The sequence below is a fragment of the Plecotus auritus genome (assembly GCF_963455305.1).
Source record: "Plecotus auritus genome assembly, chromosome: 13".
Taxonomy (NCBI): domain Eukaryota; kingdom Metazoa; phylum Chordata; class Mammalia; order Chiroptera; family Vespertilionidae; genus Plecotus; species Plecotus auritus.
Genome location: NC_137779.1, coordinates 2,318,603 through 2,338,062, shown reverse-complemented (window position 1 = coordinate 2,338,062; position 19,460 = coordinate 2,318,603). Strand labels below are relative to the sequence as shown.

The window sequence follows — 19,460 nt, the reverse complement described above, 5'->3', positions numbered from 1 at the left end:
TGTTTGTTTCCAACAAATCCTTTGATAGAGATTTATTTGTAGGCAAAGAAGCCAAAAGACTCCTTTTCGTCTTTTTCTTTCCTTCTCTCTGGTGTTACCAAGTGACAAAGTTTCCATCTAGGAGATCTAGAAGCATGATAATTCTCTGATTTCAAGTTTGTCTTAAAAGTAGAAGGGTTTATATTCTCAAAATTGGGTCTTGATTTAATTTTATCCTGTGCTAAACATATTCTCGGCCATATTCTTGGACATCAGAGGTAAATCTCAACACCCAAAACTTCAACACTGTCTCCTGGAACCCAATCCTTCCCTCCACTGGATAAAGTCCCAACTCCCTCACAGTAATCAAGGTCTTCCCCAGACTGGTCTTTATTCATCATCCAGCCTCCTCTGTTGCCCTGACCACAATCTACGCTCTAGAAACTAGACAGCCTGTCCCTCCACACTCCATGCTGCTGTTCATGTCTCTGACTTCCTGTTGCTCTTCCCATAGAGATGCCCTTGGGAGAGCAACAGGAAGTCAGAGACTAACCCTTCCCTCCCTCCTGCTCCTTCTCTATCCAGCTGGCTTTGACTCAAGATTGCAGCTTACCTCTCTTCCCCACTTTTTTGCCCTCATAATTCTTTTTCTTTTGATTAGAAGGTTGAAATCAATGTAGTCTTTATAAATTTTGTTTTTCAATTACAGTTTACATTCAACGTTATTTTGTATTAGTTTCAGGTGTACAGCATAGTGGTTAGGAAGTCATACTTGCAAGATGTCCCTCCTGATATTTTCCGTACCCACCCAGCACTATACACAGTTATTACAATATTATTGACTGTATTCCCTATGCAGTACTTTACATCCTCACAACTGCTTTGTAACTACCAATTTGTACTTCTTAATCCCTTCTGTAAAGAGCGCCTGGGAGAGCACCTGAGCAAAGGTTGTCAGCTGAATCTAGCACTGTCAGCAAAGCCATGTCCTGGAAACATACCTTGCCAAAGGCAGGAATGTTGTCAGTCCTGACCTTTAGCTCAGGCGCCAGGGGGTGGGTGCCATTATCTAGGCTCACTCAGGCGCCAGGGGAAGATGCAATTATCTGGGTCCAGCCAGGCCTGACAATTATGAGAAGCCACAAGAATGAAGAATGCAGCCTGATCTTTAAAGCATGATTTCACATAATTTCCTTTGTCTTAAATTCTAGTAAAACATCCTGGTATCATACTGTATATAATAAACGCACTGCACTAGGTCTGAGTCACTGTCTCTCCATCCGAGAACAGTGTCCACCTGGTCACAGCTTTACTTACTGTCTCTGAGAGTGTCTCTCTCTCTCTCTCTCTCTCTCTCTCTCTCTCTCTCTCTCTTCTTTCTTCTTCTTCTTCTTCCCCTTCTTCTTCTTCTTCTTCTTCTTCTTCTTCTTCTTCTTCTTCTTCTTCTTCTTCTTCTTCTTCTTCTTCTTCTTCTTCTTCTTCTTCTTCTCAATCCCCAGTCACCCCTATTCAGGTCTCATTCACTCTCTAGCCATGCTAGTTGTGGCTAAACCCACATCCTTCACCTTTCCACTGAGTCCCCTCAACCCACCTCTTCCCTGGAAACTATCAATCTGTTTTTGGTATCTATTTCTATATTATTTGTTCATTTATCCTGTTCTGTATTTGTCTTTTTCTGACTGGCTTATTTCACTTAGCATAATATCCTCTAGGTCCAGATGGTAAGATTCCTTTTTTTTCTTTATGGCCGAGTCATATTCCATTGTATATATGTACCACTTCTTCTTTAGCTACTGTCCTTTGATGGACACTGGGTTGCTTCCATATCTTGGCTATTGTAAATAATGCTACAATGAACATAGTGGTATTTATATTCTTTTGAATTAGTGTTTTGGGTGTGTTTTTTTAAGATATATGCCCAGAAGTGGAATCATTAAGTCAGAAAGCAGTTTCATTTTTAATTTTTTGAGGTAACTTCATACTGTTTTCCATAATGGCTGCACCAATCTTCATTCCCACCAACAGTGCACATCCTCACCAACTCTTGTTGTTTGTTGATTTATTGATAAGGGCCATTCTGGTTTTAATTTGCATTTCTCTTATGATTAGTGACATTGAGCATCTTTTCATAAGTCTATTGGGCATCCACATGTCCTCTTTTTAGAAATGTCTATTCAGGTCCCAGCCCATTATTATTATTTTTTTTTTAGCCTCACCTGAGGATATGTTTTTATTGATTTTAGAGAGAGAGAAAGAGGGAAAGATCAATGTGAGAGAGAAACATCAATTGGTTGCCACCCATACAAGACCAGATGAGGGATCGAACCTGCAACCCTATGGAGTCTGGGATAACACTCCAACCAACTGAACAACCAGGTCAGGACATCCTCTGCCCATTTTTAAGTCAGGTTTTCCGTTTCAGTGTTGAGTTATATGAATTCTTTATAAATTTTGGTATATTAACCCCTTACCTGATGTATCACTGGCAAATATCTTTTCCCATTAAGTAGGTTGTCTTTTTGTTTTGTCGATGGTTTCCTTTGCTGTGCGAAAACTTTTTTGTTTGATGTAGTCCCATTTGTTTGTTTGTTTGTTTGTTTGTTTTGCTTCTCTTGCCCAAGGATACATATCAGAAAAATATATTGCAAGAGAAATATCAGAGATTTTACTTCCTTAGTTTCCCTTTATGATAGTTCCCTTTATGATAGTTCTTCTAAAACTTTTATGGTTACCAGGCTTAAGTCTTTAATCCATTTTGAGTTTATTCTTGTATATGGGATAAGAAGGTGGTCTAGTTTCATTTTTTTATGTATCTGTCCAATTTTCCCAAAGCCACTTATTGACTGTCTTCACTCATTTGTATGTTCTTGCCTCCTTTGTCACATATTAATTGACCACATAGGCATGGGTTTACTTCTGGGTTCTGCATTCTCTGTGGTCCATTGATCTATATATATGTCTGTCGTTATGCCAATACTATGCTGTTTTGATTACTATAAACTGGTAGTATATAGTGTGATACCTCCAAGTTTGTTTCTCTTTCTCAAGATTAGCTATGGATAGTTGGGGTCTTCTGTGGTTCCTTATAAATTTTGCCAGTGTGTGTCATAGCGACCAGTCGACAGGTCATTTGGTCACTTAGGCTTTTATATATATAGACTAGAGGTCCAATGAATGAAATTCATGCATGGGGAGGGGATCCGTCAGTCCGGCCTGCACCCTCTCATAATCCGGGACCCCTCAGGGGATGTCCAACTGCTAGTTTAGGCTCCATCCCTGCAGTCAGACATCCAGTAGTCGAACACCCCTCTTGCAATCTGGGACCACTCCCCTAACCACTCGCCTGCCTGCTGGCCTCTAACTGCTCACCTGTCTGCCTGCCTGTCTGCTCACCCCTAACCACTTGCCTGCCTGTCTGCTTGCCCCTAACTGCTCGCCTGCCTGCCTACTCACTCCTAACCACTCACCTGCCTGCCTGCTCAGTGCGCACCATAGCGGACGATCGTTCCAGTTGTTCCTCCATAACAGTTGCTTAGGCTTTTATATATATACTAGAGGCCCAATGCACAAAATACATGCAAGAGTAGGCCTTCCTTCCCCCAGCTGCCAGCACCAGCTTCCGTCTGGGACCCAAGACCCAGGCTTCCAGCAGGTTCCTGGGACCCAGGCTTCCCTCTGGCCACCAGCAGGGACCTGGGACCCGGGCTTCCCTCACAGCCCCAGCTTCATCTGGCAGGTTGTCTGGAAGGATATCCGGTCTAATTAGTATATTACACTTTTATTATTATAGACTAGAGGCCGAGTGCATGAATTCATGCACTCGGTGGGGATCCCTCAGCCTGGCCTGCACCCTCTTGCAGTCCAGGAACCCTCGGGGGATGTCCCCCTGCCAGCTTAGGCCCGTTCCCTGGGGGATTGGGCTTAAGCTGGCAGTTAGACATCCCTCTGGCAGCCCGGGAGCCCTCAGGTTATGTCCAACTCCTGCCACTGCTGCTGAGCTTGCAGCCATCAGCCCGGTTTGTGGCTGAATGGATCTCCCCCGTGGGAGCACACTGACCACCAGGGTGCAGCTTCTGTGTTGAGTGTCTGCCCCCTGGTGGTCAGTGAGCATCATAGAAACCAGTCATTCCACCATTAGGGTTAATTTGCATATTACCCTTTTATTATATAGGATAGATATTTATGTTCCTCTGTTTTTTCTTTCTTCTTAAAGAAGTCCCTTTAACATTGTTTGTAATACTGATTTGGTGGTGATGAACTCTGTTACCTTTTCTTGTCTGGGAAGCTCTTTTTTTCTCCTTCAGTTTTAAATGTGAGTTTTGCTAGGTAGAGCACTCTTCGTTGTATATAGATCCTTGCTTTTTATCACTTCAAATACTTTGTGCCAATCCTCTGGTCTGCAAATTTTCTGTTGAGAAATCAGCTCACAGTCTGATGAGAGCTCCCTTGTAGGTAACTAATGTTTTCTCTTGCTGCTTTTAAAATTCTCTCTTTAACCTTTGGCATTTTAATTAGGATGTGTCTTTGTGTGGGCCTCTTTAGGTTCATCTTGTTTGGGACTCTCTGCACTTCCTGAACTTGTGTGTCTTTTTCCTTCACCAGGTGGGAAATTTTCAGTCATTTTTCAAGGAAGTTCTCAATCAATGCTATCTCTTTCTCCTGATGGTACCTGTATGATGCAGATGCTTTAAACTTCATGTTGTCCCAGAGGTCCCTTAAGCTATCCTCATTTTTTAAATTTTCTTTTTGATTTTGCTGCTCTCATTGGGGTGTTTTCTGCTACTTTGTCTTTGAAATTGCTGATCAGATCCCTACTTCATCTCACCTGTTGTTCATTCCTTTTAGTATATTCTTCATTTCAGATATTTTAATCTTCATTTCAGACTAGTTCTTTTCTATGTTTTTTATATTTTTTATGCTTACTATGTCTTTGTTATAGTTCTCATTAATTTAATCCATCCCCCCCACACCCCAATTCCTTGAACATCCTTATAACCATTGTTTTGAACTCTGTTTCTGATCGATTGCCTTCAATTCATTGAATTCTTTTTTTTCTGTGTATTTCTCCTGTTCTTTAATTGGGCTAATGCTTCTTTGTCTCCCCATTTTGAGTGCCTCTCTGTATTTGTTTCTGTGTGTTAGGTAGATCTACTATGTCTCCCAGTCTTGGTAGTAGGTTCTGTGGGCCTCAGTGTCCTTGATCACCTGAGTTACGTTCTCCAGGAATGTCCCTTGTGTGGATTATGTGAGCCCTGCTATTGTAGTTGAGTCTATTGTTTTTGGCCCCTGTGTAGGTGAGGTTGACCCTCAGGGTGGCTGACTGTGAGAACTGACCCCGGGCCACACTGTACTAACTGCTGTGTGGAGGCTGACCACGTGAAGGGGAATTTGCCTCCATGGGGTCTGATGCCTGCTGAGATCTCCCTTTGGGTGTGTGGCTGTGGCGCTAATTAGGTTGTGCTTTGATGTGGTCTGAATCCTGCAGGGTGTGTTGGTTCTGGGGCCTCTTGGGAGAGTCTCCAGTGCAGGTCAATGTCAGAAGCTGCCTGTGACTGGCCCTGGGCTACCTGTTAGGAGCTGCAAAGCAATCCATGTTTATTGGTTGCCTTTGCTGGGCCTGGGTGAATGTGGGAGGAGCTAAGCTGTGCCCCAAGGATGGCTTCCACAAAGCTCTTGGGACAGGTTAGTAAAAGGTCCAAGGACCCCAAGACTTTCCTCCACCTGCATTAGCCTGCTGTTAGGCTCAGTAACTGAATGAGTCTCTGGTGACACAAGATTTGCGTGAGGTAGGTTCTCAGTGAGCCAACAGGTCAGTGTAAGAGCGGCTCATCAGGCTGATACAGGTTCAAGTGCATGTTAGTGCTGTGTCAGAAGCCACTCAGCAAAAGTTTGAGGGTTCACCAAAGCTAGCTGCCACCTGCTGTGTGCCTGCTGACCTTTTTTGGGGGTGTATTCTCAGGGACAGAGGGTGAGGCCAGCAGAGTTCATCAGGCCCAAAGAGACCAGGATTTAGCCATGTGAAGGTAGGGCTCTGCACAGGAACGGTGGTGCCAGGAGGTGTGTGAGGGAAAAATGGCCCATACCATAGAGCCACATGCCTCAGTCTCTCCCTGAGCTGTGTGGACCCTCAGAGCCATCCAAGGAGTGTGCACTGAGGCCTCGGCTGGCATGAGCTTGGTAGGGCCAGGCAATGGGGAGTTGGGAGGGTGGGACTATTGCATTCCTCTAGGGTGATGCTGTATGAAGAGCAGTGCTCAACCCAGGAATGATGGTGTTTGGGGGCAGGGCTGGAGAGGGACTCAACACAGGGACCCTGGTAGCTGTCCCTTCAGCTCTCGCTTGACACACGATTCCATATTTGCTCCAAGCCTCCTTCTTCTGTGGGAGCCCAGGGTAACTGGCTGCAAATGAGATTTTGTGTGTTTGGCCCTTTAAAAGGGCACCTGGGTTTCTTAGGAGACTCCTGTCTTTTCTTAGCAGACAGAATCCTTGCTGATTTCTACAGCCAGGTATTATGTGGGCTCCTCTTCCCAGATCTGGTGCTCGGGGCTGGGGAGCCTGGCGACCTGTGTAGCTGGGATAGCCGCCCTTTGGGGCAGGGCCAGCCCTTTTCATATCTCTGCCCTTCCTACCGCATCACTGCGGCTTCTTCTGTAAGTCCTTGGCTATAAGACTTCTGTTCAACTGGTCTTCAGCTGGTCATGCAGGTTTATTGTTCTACAATTTAATTGTGATTCCAGTTTGATCCTGGGAGGAGGTGAGTGTAACTTCCACCTACTCCACTGCCATCTTGGGTCCCCCGCCTCCCTTGTGCTCCCATAATTCTGTGTACATTGTTTTATTTTTGGATGCCACCTTGTGAGGCATTTATGTACTTACAAGTTTGTTTCCCTGAGGGTGGGGACTCCTGCTTGGATCCTCAGCACCTAGCACTGTCTTGCACAAAGAGTGATCATCAGTACAAGTGAGGTCACTGGATAGGACAAGGCTGCTGTCTCTCTGGGACAGGCTCTCTGCAAAGAACTGAGCATCTTCAAAGGATCAACTGGCCACTGTACATCCACCCTCCAAGGTTCCCTGCTCCTCACCCTTGTGCTAGAAGCTGACCTCTCTGCCACACCAAGCATGACCTTGCCCATCACTGGTCCATACACCCTCAATAGGAATCACACCTTTTTCACTTTGGTAAAGTACCCGGTGCCAAGTGCAGTGTCCTAAACTTTATGGTTATGTAAGAAATCCCTTGAGGAGTCCTGGCTGTTTTGGCTCAGTGGATAGAGCATCTACCTGCAGACTGAAGGGTCCTAGGTTCAATTCTGATCAAGGGCACATGCCTGGGTTGTGGGCTTGATCCACAGTGGGGGCCATTCAGGAGGCAGCCTATCAATGATTCTCTCTCATCATTGATGTCTCTATCTCTCTCTCCCTCTCCCTTCCTCTCTGAAATCAATAAAAATATATTTTAAAAAAGAAGAAACTCCTTGAGGAAGTTTACTATCTGTAGAGAAGTTATAGAATCCCTCAAGAAGTGTCCTGTCATGCCCACTGGAACCAGAATCCTGAACATGTGACCAAGCCAGTTGTGTGATTACTCCAGGACACTCACCCACTAGTCTTGCTTGCATGCACCCAAACACAGTGATTGGAGCGTCTTTCTCATAGTCCCGGAAGCCACCGCTCCGCTGAGGTAAGCTGTGAGGCATGTTCAGGTTGGTGCGAATGTAGCGGCCTAGAAAAAAGTCGTACAAGGCTATGTGAGTTTCTTGTTTCCTTTAGGATTTTCATTGCTGATCCTGACAGCCTCTCTATTTCCATTCCTTTTTGGCCAAAGAGACGAAATTGAGCTTTCTAGAAAATATCAAGGCCGACACTTTTCCTTTGTTAGAATGTCTGGGAATCCACTCCTCTATTCTGCTGACAAAAGTGACAAGAGGTGGTTTTTAAGTGAAAATAGTAACCAGACACTCTTCAGCAGGGGGCTGCTCTGAATTGTAACCTCCCTGTGTGAAACAGGCCACTCAAAGGAAAATGGAACCAGCATGAGTCAGGGCGAATTGAGCGGGGAGCTCTGGCCATGGAATCAGGATGCCCCTCCCTGCCTCTGACTTGGCCATGTGACCGTGGGCGAAACATCTGCCTTTGGCCCCTGGTGTCCCAGTTTACAGATTGTAGACAAGAACACTTAATCTGTTCCCTAACAAGACAATCAAGGAGGGCTTATGAATGTAATATATTCCAGGCTTTTCTACAGCCCACTTAGCCAGGAATGAGCACTCCATCTAGATAAATGTAGCTTGACTGTGCCATCTAGAGGCCATGATAGGCATAGCAATGCTGAAGAGGACAAACAGCTACTCACCTTTGGCATCAAAGCACTGTGATAGCCAGTACTTCCCAAAGACGACGTCCATCCTCTCGCCATGCCGACACACGAAGAGGCATCTCTTTTGGGGGCCAGGCTGGCTGCTGGCCCTCAGAGGCTGCAGGTAAGGAACAGCTGTTAGTGGAGAGAACACGAGACAGTGGACAGGCCAGGCCAGGTGCAGGCGAGCTGAGCTCCAGAGCAGGTTCTGCAAATGTAGGTCTTGGCCTATCCTCCTGCAGACCTCACAGGTTATTTTGAGGCGCAAATGTGATGAGCTACAGGTGCTTTGAGAAATCAGAAGGGTTAGAAAATGGCCTTATCAGTGCAACTGCTCTTGGCAGTAGGAGCAGTTACTGCTTTGAGGTGAAACTAGCTGGCACGTTGAGAAAGCCACTGGTGGGACAGCATCCTCCCCCCACAGAGGCCTCTGCAACTCCCTCAGGGAGTAAGGATGCTCATTACCACAAACACGTCTGCCTCACCACTACGTGCATGGTGTTAGACCACATGGTCCAGTGGTCTCCTCCAACAGTGAGGGCCTGCCTTCCTGTTCTAACCATGGTTTAGGCTCTATTGTCCAACTCCTACAAGTTGGTGCTCCTGGAAATGGTTCTGGGAGGACAGTTGCTGTGTCCGGTGATGAAACAGGCAGGTCTGGTCAAAGGCATGTCCAGATGACGTTGGTCTCTACAACTGCCGGGTGGATCGCGGTAGATGTCCCTCTAATGCCTTCTTTCTGAGAGCCATTCCCAGTTTCCCTAGGGCTACAGCATCATGCTGGCCAGCATTTACCTTGGTTCCCAAGGAGGAAGTTAATATATGGGTGGTGGCATGTCTTCCCCACAACTTCCCTTATTGTTTTCTAATTCCAGCCCTGGCCTCTAGCCAAAGTGATCTCTAGTCTCTTAATCCTCAACATGTTTGAACTTTCAACTTGCCTTTGTATTGTTCAAACTACTCTCCCAACTCTTCATTCTGAAAACTTTCTGACATATACCAAGCACTCCAATGTACACTGAACACTCACTGTGCACCAGGTACTGTGCTATCAGCCTTATTCTTGCCTTTAATATTTTTCATTAAAGTATAATTGACATATAACAGTACATTAATTTCAGGTGTACAACATAGCGATTTGACATTTATATACCTTACGGTGTATAAGTAACCAGCTGTCACCATACAGAGTTATGATATTACTAGAGGCCTGGTGCACGAAATTTATGCATGGGGGTGGGGGGGTGGTGTCCCTCAGCCCAGCCTGCACCCTCTCCAATCTGGGACCCCTTGAGGGATGTCCGACTGCCTGTTTTTAAATGGGCAATCGGACATCCCTCTCACAATCCAGGACTGCTGGCTCCCAACCGCTAGCTTGCCTGCCAGCCTGATCATTCCCTAACCACTCCCCTGTCAGCCTAACCGATGCCTAACTGCTCCACTGCTGGCCCAATTGCCCTAACTGCCCTCTCCTGACAGTCTGGTCACCCCTAACTGCCCTCTTTTGCCACCCTGGTTGCCCCCAACTGCCCTCCCCTGCTGGCCCAGTCACCCCTAACTTCCCTCCCCTGCCATCCCGGTTGCCCCTAACTGCCCTCCCCTGCTGGCTTGGTCGCCCCTAACTGTCCTCCCCTGCCAGCCTGATCGATGCCTAACTGCCCTCCCTTGCAGGCCTGGTTCTCCCCAACTGCCCTCCCCTGCAGGCCTGGTCCCTCACAACTGCCCTCCCCTGCAGGCCTGGTCACCCCCAACTGCCCTCCCTTGCAGGCCTGGTCCCTCCCAAGTGCCCTCCCCTGCCGGCCATCTTGTGGCAGCCATCTTGTGTCCACGTGGGGGTGGCCATCTTGTGTGTTGGAGTGATGGTCAATTTGCACATTACCTCTTTATTCTATAGGATTCACTATATTCTCTGTGCTTTCTATTACATCTCCATAACGTATCTATTTTATAATTGGAATTTGCACCTCTAACTACTCTTCACCTTTTCACCCACTCCCCCGCCCTGTGTCCTCTGATCTTCACCATGGCCTATGATTGCTGCTGCACAGATGATGCGCTCCCCTCTGCAAAGAGCCTTCCTTACAGCCAAGACCAGATGCTGTCAGGACCCCGTCTCCGCTCTTCCAGTCTCCAGTGTGTATGTATGTTAGTGGCCTCATCCTTAGTAACAGGTGCTCAGGGAACCTGGAGTGCCTCTGAGGGCATACCCTGGTGGCAGCCTCACCTGCGAGGGCTGGCAGACGATGGTGAGGGGCGCCATCTCCCCCAGGCCCTGGTCCTCGTACGACCATCTGTCCAATATGCCGTCACCAAATGGGAGCACGTTGGAAGATGATGCATTTAAGATGGAGTAAGAACTGCAGAAGGAGATAAAGAAGAAGTTCACTGCACCAGCTGGGAGTCCTCAGCCCTTCAGCCGTGGACTCCTGGAGCGTGGGGACTGGCAGCAAACACTCTGGGACAGTCTGGGGCTGGGAAAGCTCAGCAGGAGTGACCCCTTCCGGGGATGCACATCTTGCTTTATGCTGAAGTCAGCTGTTAATCAATTAGGGGCAGATGGCGTCTCTGTTTGGAATAGAAGAATTCACCCCCTGGGCAAGAACAGGCCTGCATTCTGTGCTAAGATGCCATAGGCATGGTCGACATGAAGTCAGGAAAGAATAATGAAGTGTCAATTTTGTCCCATTGTTTCCACCTATGTTTCAGGCTCAAAAGAAATAAACAATTCCTGTTGTCTTTCATCTTTTCTGTGGTGATTTTCATCCTGACCCACACATTCCAGGCAGCATTTCCACTGACTCCACCACTTTGCCTGTGGCTCCTCATAGTTGAGAAAACCTCATGGCCACTTCCCCCTCCCTTACCCCCCCCCCCCCGCCCCCCACACACACACTTCTACCTACCGGTCCCCAAGCCCCTCCTTCCTCTCAGAAACACCTCCAACAAGATTACCCACAGGGCATTTCCGACCAGATGCTGGGCTGCGAGCCTAGAGCTCCCCTTGGGGGTGACACCAGAACTGCAGGAGCCCAAAGAGGCCTTGCTAAAGGGAGGCAGCAACTCACGCCAGGTTGAAATTACTGGAGTAGTAAACCTCCAAAAAGCCTTATTTAATAAACACTGCGATTTAAGCATGGCTGTTAGGCAAATCCGGTGACCATCTCCGTCAGCATCCCTGGGCAGTATCAAGGGAGAACATTTAGGTTTTAGATTTCTCGCTTCTTTAGAACGAGGGCAGCCATAGGTCCCAGTCAGCCCTGCACAGTCTGGTTTGTATCTGCTGACCCAGGATTCTGTGCAGTTTAACATCCACTCTGGATTGTTTATTTTTAACACAGTATTATTCTTAGAATTTTAACTTTAAAAAAAAAACTTCTTATAGTTACCAATATAATAAAGCTAACTGGTTGTTAGTAAAAATTCTTTCTAGAAATTGTACGGGCATAGGCAGTTTGGCTCAGTGGATAGAGCATTGGCCTGTGGACTGAAGGGTCCCAGGTTAGATTCCAGTCAAGGGCATGTTACCAGGGCTGCAGGCTCAATTCCCGGCCCTGGTTGGGGAGCCTGCATGAGGCAACCAATTGATATGTCTCTCTCATATTGATGTTTCTCTCTGTCTCTCCCCCTCCTTTTCACTCTCTCTAGAAACCAATGGAAAAATATCCTTGGGTAAGGATTAAACAAAACAAAACAAAAAACCTGTCTGATTTTAATAATTTTAGCACCCTTTTCATTCTCCAAGGTGCCCCTTTCTATAACTGTAAATAGACTCCCCCTCTCTATACACAAAGGTCACCCAAGCTCACACCTGAAGACTGGTGTTTCAGCCCCTGCACACATCCTAATCACCAGGGGAGGTTTAACACACGCATGCCGGGCCACTCCGCATAGACCAGGACTCACAGTGTGGGGTGGGTCCAGGGACCCAGTTTAACAAAGATGCCTCAGTAAGTGTGATGTGTGGCCAAATGAAACCTATTTTGGTAAAATTTAAGCAACTGTAGACCAAGGAAATCTTGTGCGGTTCACAGAGTCTAACAGACCGGTTATTCTCTTTTGTTTTAAATTGAGACCTCCCAGCATCTCAGAGTTAAAGAAAATCCAGTCTCACTCTCCGATTCTCAAGCCTGAGGGCCCCACATGCTGGGTGGAACCGCCTGCCCCTGCTCGCCCTGCCCCATCGCTGCTTCCTTCGCTGCTATGAGGTCTGAGAGCCCTGCCACAGGCAGTTCCAGGAGCGTGCCCCCTTCCACTCTGGGCTGAGGCCTGGGCTCCCTGGAGCAGTGGGGCTGTCAGTTCCCGCAAGACCACAGGCAGAGCTCACACCCAGCGCCGCTTCCCAAGTGCCAGGCCTGAGGATAAGCCCAGGACCAACCATCCACCCCAATTCAGAAGACACAATGGGCCACACACTGACAGCTGTCTAGGGACACTCAACCAGGAGAGATGCTCTGAGAAAGGGGGGAGGACAGTGTTCCTCGGGACACACTCAGAGACCTGAGGATAGGGAGGAAGGGTCGTGAAGGGTCACAGGCCCCAGGCTCCACTTGTTGCTTGAATCTCCTCCCCAGGGCCCACCAGGCCAGCCAGGCCAGACTCCATACCGCTGAGGTTAGCGGTGAGGGAAGCCTGCCTCCCTGAGCCATTCCCACCTCTGGGGTAAGTAGAAAGTGCCCTTCTCTTACAGGATCAGTTTTGGAGAAGAGACAATTGACTTGCTGAGCATATAAAGGACTAGAAAATGCAGGTTAGAAAGAAGAGAAAATCATAAAGCTAATGACGACTTCAGTTCAGTGCTGCTAGGCAGGTGCCCTGATCCCGGTAAAGCTAGGCCCTCCCCTGCAGCCCCTCCTCTCCCCCAGCTGACTACAGTTCATTATCACATACACTTTGTAGATCAGCAAACAGAGGCTCCAAGGGTAGTGCAGCCTGGCAAGGTCACACAGCTAGTAAACGGGAGAGTCAGGAGGACTGTTGGAATAAAAACTCCAATTCTTCATTCCGATGTCCTAGTCCAGGGGTCCTCAAACTTTTTAAACAGGGGGCCAGTTCACTGTCCCTCAGACCGTTGGAGGGCCGGACTATAGTTTAAAAAAAAAACTATGAACAAATTCCTATGCGCACTGCGGGCCCGGGACGCGTCGGCTGCTAAGCAGGACAGGCAGCAGCACCCGGCGGGCCAGATAAATGTCCTCGGCGGGCCGCATGTGGCCCGCGGGCTGTAGTTTGAGGACGCCTGCAGCCTAGTCCCTCACGTCAGTGTTTCCGCACTCAGCAGGGCTGGCTGTGGTCTCAGGAGAACAGCACACGAGTCATCTCTCAAAACAGAAGATGACGACGCAGACCTCCCTGGACCCAGGGACGGACAGCACTCATTTCAACCTGAGCTCTAATCTGGGCAAGAGTGGGCTGGGCACGGGGCCTGGCAGGCTTCCATGTCCGCTCCTCGTGTGTGAGCCTGCTTTTAGGAACGTGATCTAAGGGCGGTGCATCATCAGACAGAGCCTTAGTCCTCAGTTTACTCATGAGTGTTATGCTTCACTTGCTTTCACAGGCTAAAAGGGCAACTTTGGAAACCCAATTTATTTATTTTTATCTTCAGAAACATTTCTGAAAAAGCAAATATTTAGGGAACATGAGGCAGCTCCGACTTTCTGGTCTGAGCCACCAAATTCTGGGTTGTTTGTGGGGTCGCGTGAGGGGACTGGAAGGAAGAGGGAGCTGCTGGGTCCCGGGGATCAGGGAAGATGTTCTCTCCCCACTCGGGTGTGTGCTGCCAACCCGGGCAGCGATCTATCCTTTTCTCCCACCAGGCAAAACACGCACTGAAGCCGCCGTCTGCTGCTCTTCTGTGGTGACCATACGATGCTGGGCCCGCACCACTGTGCCCAGAGCTTCCAGCTCAGCCACGTGGGCCTGGGGCACACACAAGAGGAGGAGGACAGACCTCACACACACACTGGTGGGACCCCTGCGTGTCCGGGGAGGGTAGGCTCAGAGCTCCTCCGAGTAAGAAAGAGAAGGCGCCTTTATTTCTATTTTATTGTCTGCGACACAAAGCTAGCCACAGGCCACGCCCAAAGACGACCAGGGACCGTGTGTCCCCAGTCTCTGCAGTTAGTTGCCTATTTCCTTGAACACACACTGTCATCTAGACACTCACGTGCAAGGTCTGAGCACTGGCTCAGAGCCACCTACTAAATGAGGGCGTGTGGGTCTCCTGACACCTGCAAACGCTGTCATTGCTGGCCTGGCGGTGTCTCGGGAACTGCCTCGCTGCTGCGCTGGGGAGTCGGGCCATCCCAGCAACGACCCAGGACACAGCGGACATAAACCTGGAACCATGAAAACTCAGGACCCACACTTCAGCTATCAGAGGGGGACCCCAGCAGCCTCAGTTTAGTCTCCGATCTGGAACTCGGACCGACAGTTACATTGGACGGGGCAGCAAGAGCTACCCATTGCTCAGTTCTCCCATCCCCACGTCAGATCTTCCCTGGAGCCTGGAGCCGACAGGCTTTCTTCCCAGGGCCTCCATCCGCAGGAACTGCTGCCCTGCGTGGCCAGCGTCAAGCCCAGACCCCACCCCTCCTGGAAGTCTGCAGGCACAGGCCTCGGCCAGCTCACCTGTGGAACACCCAGGTGCTGCATTCATCGGCCTTGGTGATGTAGTTCTCGGGCAGGAGCCCGGAACCGCCGGTGGTCAGGGAGGTGCCGTAGACCCAGCCCTCGCTGGTGCTGGCCTGCTCCACGGGAGACATGAAGATGAAGTCCCCCGGGACCAGCTCCAGCTCGTCGTCATTCTGGGGGGTGTAGGGGTAGATCACCTGCAAGGTCTGGAGAAGAGAGGGCAGTGAGGCCCAGCCTTCCTCCCACCAGGCGGCCCCAGGTTCTGCGTGAACACGTGCAGGGGGCTCAGCGGGTGCCATGGCCTCAGAGGGGAGCCCCTCAGCAGGGACAGGACAAATGAGCTTTAACAAATAAGAGACAAAGAGGCCACGTTATTTTTAGAAAATAATTCATTTGAGCGTCTCTTTCCTAAGTGCCAACCGAGCCAAATGTGGGTCAGGCAGGCGACCGAGGACAGTGCTGACTGGAGGTGCCCTTGGAAAATGCCATCGCCTCCCTGCTCTCCGCTCCAAAGCGGCTTCTCTCGGAAGGCAGGCGGCCAACCAGCCACCGAGCACTGCCCCGCCTGAGGGTGACGAGCACAGTCTGTGGAGGCCGCTGTTCAGGAGACGCCAGAGTCCCGAGTCAGGTCCAGCCCAGGCTCCTTGCAGCGTCTTCCCAGAGACGCCAAAAAGGCTTGGGGCAGCCGCTGGGCAGCCGGGAGCTGCGTCCCGGGTCCCTGTTCCCAACACTCCAAATCGATGATGAGCTTGTCTGGTCTAGACCCTGAGGTTCTAACAATTTTTCATATTTTACAAAATCTAAAAGAAATGTTAAAAGACTATATAAACTTTAAGAAGTCAGTTCTTCTGCTGTTAAAAAAAACTAGGAAACAAATGTAAGTGCTATTAATAAATGTAGTTAAACTGGATGGCTACTGTTTCATCAAACCATGTGGTCTGTTTTTGGATGGATTGCCCATCTTCACTGTCAAAATCCCTGAATTCTGGTTTCAGCTCTGGCCCTAAATTATTCCGCTTCAGACCAGCCCCCTAACCTCTGTGACTCAGCTTCTCCTTCGGGGATAAGGACAGTGTTACTCTTCAGAGATGGCCTGGCCGGGCCTCAGCGCAGTGCGGATTCCCTCAAACGGTGGCGCCAGGATGGTCCACATCCCCCTGCCCCCGCCCCAGCAAGCAGCAAGGCTCCTGGCTTTGCCTGCTCCCTTCCCCGCTGCTCCTGTCAGGAGCCACAGGAAACATTACCTCATGGTTAGCAAATCGGATATCCCGGGAGAATATGGCTGCCAGCCAGTCGCACCCTAGTTTGACATCGATGCTCTGGGCTAGCTTCTCCAGGGTGGGCAGGTGGCTGGCTTGGAAGTGGTAAGCCAGGGTCACGTGCAGCTGCTTCTTATGAGGTTCCACGTGCACTTCTAGAAAAGGAAGGAGCCAGGTGCTGTTAGCCTCGGCGCTGCCATCAGCGGTGGGGCTGAGGGAGAGCCCCGAGTTCTGCCTCCCCAGGCACAGCGCAGGGCCCCGCTGTCAGACAGCCGCACCTCCCTCCCCGCACAGTGCGGGGCACAGACCGGAACACCGCCTGAGGGTGACGAGTGCAGTCTGTGGAGCCGCAGGCAGGTCGGGAGGCAATCATTCCGGTTGCTCCCCTCACGACAACCCCGGCAGGAGTAGCCCACCACTCAGAGGGGGAAACCCAGCCCGAGAGAGATGCACTCATTCACGCGAAATAGAGCAAAGGTCCTCAAGCGACTCTCAAAGCTACGCTGCCTTTGTTTTGATGAAATCAAGTCTCTTAGCTTCTGAGTGGCTCTGATGGAGAAATGAAGAAAAACAAATATTTTCTAAGTTTAAAACAGGGATTCTCAACAGCATTTGGGTGAAAGGACTCTGTTTGGGTGCTGCCCTCCTCGAGGCCACAGCAGCGCCCAGAGTGTGACCACCGGAAATGACTCAGACATTGCCAGCCGTCCCCTGGGGCAAACATGCCCTGGTTGGAACCCCCGGCTTAATACAGACAGACCGCTCCTCTAAGACACCCCAGAAACAAGCAAAGCCAGCTGCTGCCTCCAGGGCCCGCTCTTCTTCCTCGTCTGTCTCTCTGAGTGGGGAGCACAGCTCCTGTCCATGCCAGACTCTGAAGAAGCTGCAACCGGAGAGGGTTAGGGTAGCAGTGGCCACTGGTGGTCCATGAGGTCCGAAAGGTTGGCGACTGCTGGTTTAGGGGGTTGAGAAACGAAGAGGCTCACTCAGACCACACAGAGATGCAGCGGGAGCTGGGTCCTTGGGTTCTGAGCGCTTTCTCTGTGATACTGCATTGCTTCTCTCTGGTGCGAGCCTGGAAGGCCAGGGCTCTGTGTCTCGTTCACACTGGATCCCAGTGCTCAGCACATGCCAGTGTCAGTCCTTGTTAAATGAACAAAGACACATGAATGGATCTCCCTGTGGAGGGCAACACTAAATCTACCTGCTGAAGGAATCTGGGGGTCCCCCAAATTCCAGAACACCAAGGCGAAGCCCTGATGGCTGGCTTCTAGGTTACAAGGAGCTGGGTACGCAGTTCTGCAAACCACCAGCAGGGGGCGGCGAGAGGGCCCAGAAACCGACTCAGGGGCCGGGGAGGTGGGGAGTGGTGGTAGGGGAGGGGCATCTTGGAAAGGAAGGGCTGTCTCTCCCTCCTGCCAGGAAAGCAGGCCAGGCCCAGGTGAAACCCGCTTTGCTCCTTCCTGTGTGAGGCACCTGGGTTTCGTGGCTACAACATGAGTTTGGTTTCTGTGGGGGTATTCGTGGTGCAGAGGGTGAACAGGAGCCATTTCCCTAAGAAAAGAGGATGCACACTGGACACCACCGTCCTCTCTACTGGCCATTTCTTTGAAATGTTCAGGCCCTGTGACATGACAGGCACCCCAAGTCCAGAAGCAGACACTCGTCCGGGAGCAGGGGGTTGGAAAAGGGACCTTCCAGGCTGGACAGGAGGGAGCCCGAGCAGCTCGGGGGCTGGCCCTCCACACACTCCCGGCCCAGCCCTGCTCAGGCTTTTCCGGTGAAGAGGTGCCCGCACAGTCCCAGCTGGGCTGGGAGGACACCGCCTCGACCCCAGGTGGCCCTGTCCTGCCTCCACATGAGGTGGCACAGGCAGCTTGGGTCCCTCTGGCCCTGCGCTCAGCCCTCCGCCAGGGCAGACGGGGGGCCTCCGTGGCCCTCTCTGCTGGGGCGCCTGCCCTGCAGGGACCCCTTCGTCTAAATCGACATGGCCCTGAGAGCTCCTTCCTGCTAAGCGGGTGAGCCACCCTCCAGGGATGCCCTCTCTTCTGGGCTCTGCTAGCCCCTGTGCTCAGCCAGGCCCCCAGCTCCGCCGGGAGGAACCACGTCTGACTGTCCTATTCATGGAGACACCGCAGCTTCCCACTGAGCCCCTGCCTCTGACTCCACTCTCAGGGAACCCAGACACTGCCTCACCTCACTGTCTGTCTGTCCTGCAGCTCGGGGAGCTCATCTGCACCTGTGGTCAGAGAGGAGGAACACCCCCCGCCCAATGCCTGTCGCCTGTCACCATGCATCCTGAGCATCCCTTCAAGCTAACTTCTTTGGTGGGAAATCGCAGCAGCTAAGAGCTGCCACGGAGAGAGCAGAAGAGCTGTTGGAGAGGGACTAGTGGGAGGCTTTTGAAGCTTAGGGGCGTCTAATGGTTTCCTAGGTGAAAGGGCGTGGCTCGGTGGAGATGACTGTTACTTGATTCTGAGAGGTTCCACTCTCCTCTCTGGGCTGTGCTGCCCTGGCCTGGAGTGCCCAGCCCAGGTGGGTGCTGTGTGGGAGGGTTGGGGGGGAGGAAGGTTCCTAACTCAGGTGGCTCAATGGGGAGCAGGTGTCTGTGCTCCTTCCGCTTGGTGTGGGGGAGTAGCCCTGGGCATTCTCTCGGGAAAGTTAGCAGAGCAGCACAGAGGTGTGCTCCCGGGAGGGGATGTGCTCCTTGTCCTGCTCGGACCCTTCCTGCAGGCCACCTCCCAACCCCATCCCGCTTGTCACAGCACCCTGTCTCCCCCACTCTGAGGGACGGCCCGGCTGGCCAGCCTGGCTCACCGGTTTTGGATGCAGCCTCCGCAGCAAAGTCAGCAGCGAACTTCTTGAGGACGTCGGCGCTGCCCTCCTCCACGAAGAGCCCGATGAAGTTGGAGGAGGTGTAGAGCTCCAGGGGCAGCGGCACCGAGAACTTGCCCTTCCAGCGGCTGACGGTGGCCTGCAGGGCCTCCCCCAGAGCATCCGCCTTGCTGTCCTCGCACTGGAAGGGAAGCGGCGCGCTGCACGCAGGGGCTGGGGGAGCTTGGCTCCACAGTCCTCAGGGCACCCTCTGCCCAGGCTGAGGCTGAGGCCACCACACACACACACACACACACACACACACACACACACACGCATCCCATCTGTGAGGAGGGGAACTGCACACTCCCAATGACCTGGAACTGGATCACACAGCTCTTACGCCTGTGACTCCC

The 19,460-nt window shown here is 50.9% G+C and overlaps 1 protein-coding gene across 1 annotated transcript in view; it reads right to left on the bottom strand.

Annotated features, from left to right (window-relative positions):
- Window positions 1-19,460, bottom strand: part of UBASH3B (ubiquitin associated and SH3 domain containing B) — a 163,081-nt gene that overhangs the window by 31,906 nt on the left and 111,715 nt on the right. The window contains exons 4-9 of the mRNA XM_080649825.1: window positions 19,048-19,246; window positions 16,216-16,385; window positions 14,969-15,177; window positions 10,566-10,698; window positions 8,339-8,459; window positions 7,586-7,708 (exon numbers count right to left, since the gene is read on the bottom strand). Of these exons, the coding sequence (XP_080505951.1) occupies window positions 7,586-7,708; window positions 8,339-8,459; window positions 10,566-10,698; window positions 14,969-15,177; window positions 16,216-16,385; window positions 19,048-19,246 (955 nt within the window). The remainder of the gene's footprint in view (window positions 1-7,585; window positions 7,709-8,338; window positions 8,460-10,565; window positions 10,699-14,968; window positions 15,178-16,215; window positions 16,386-19,047; window positions 19,247-19,460) is intronic.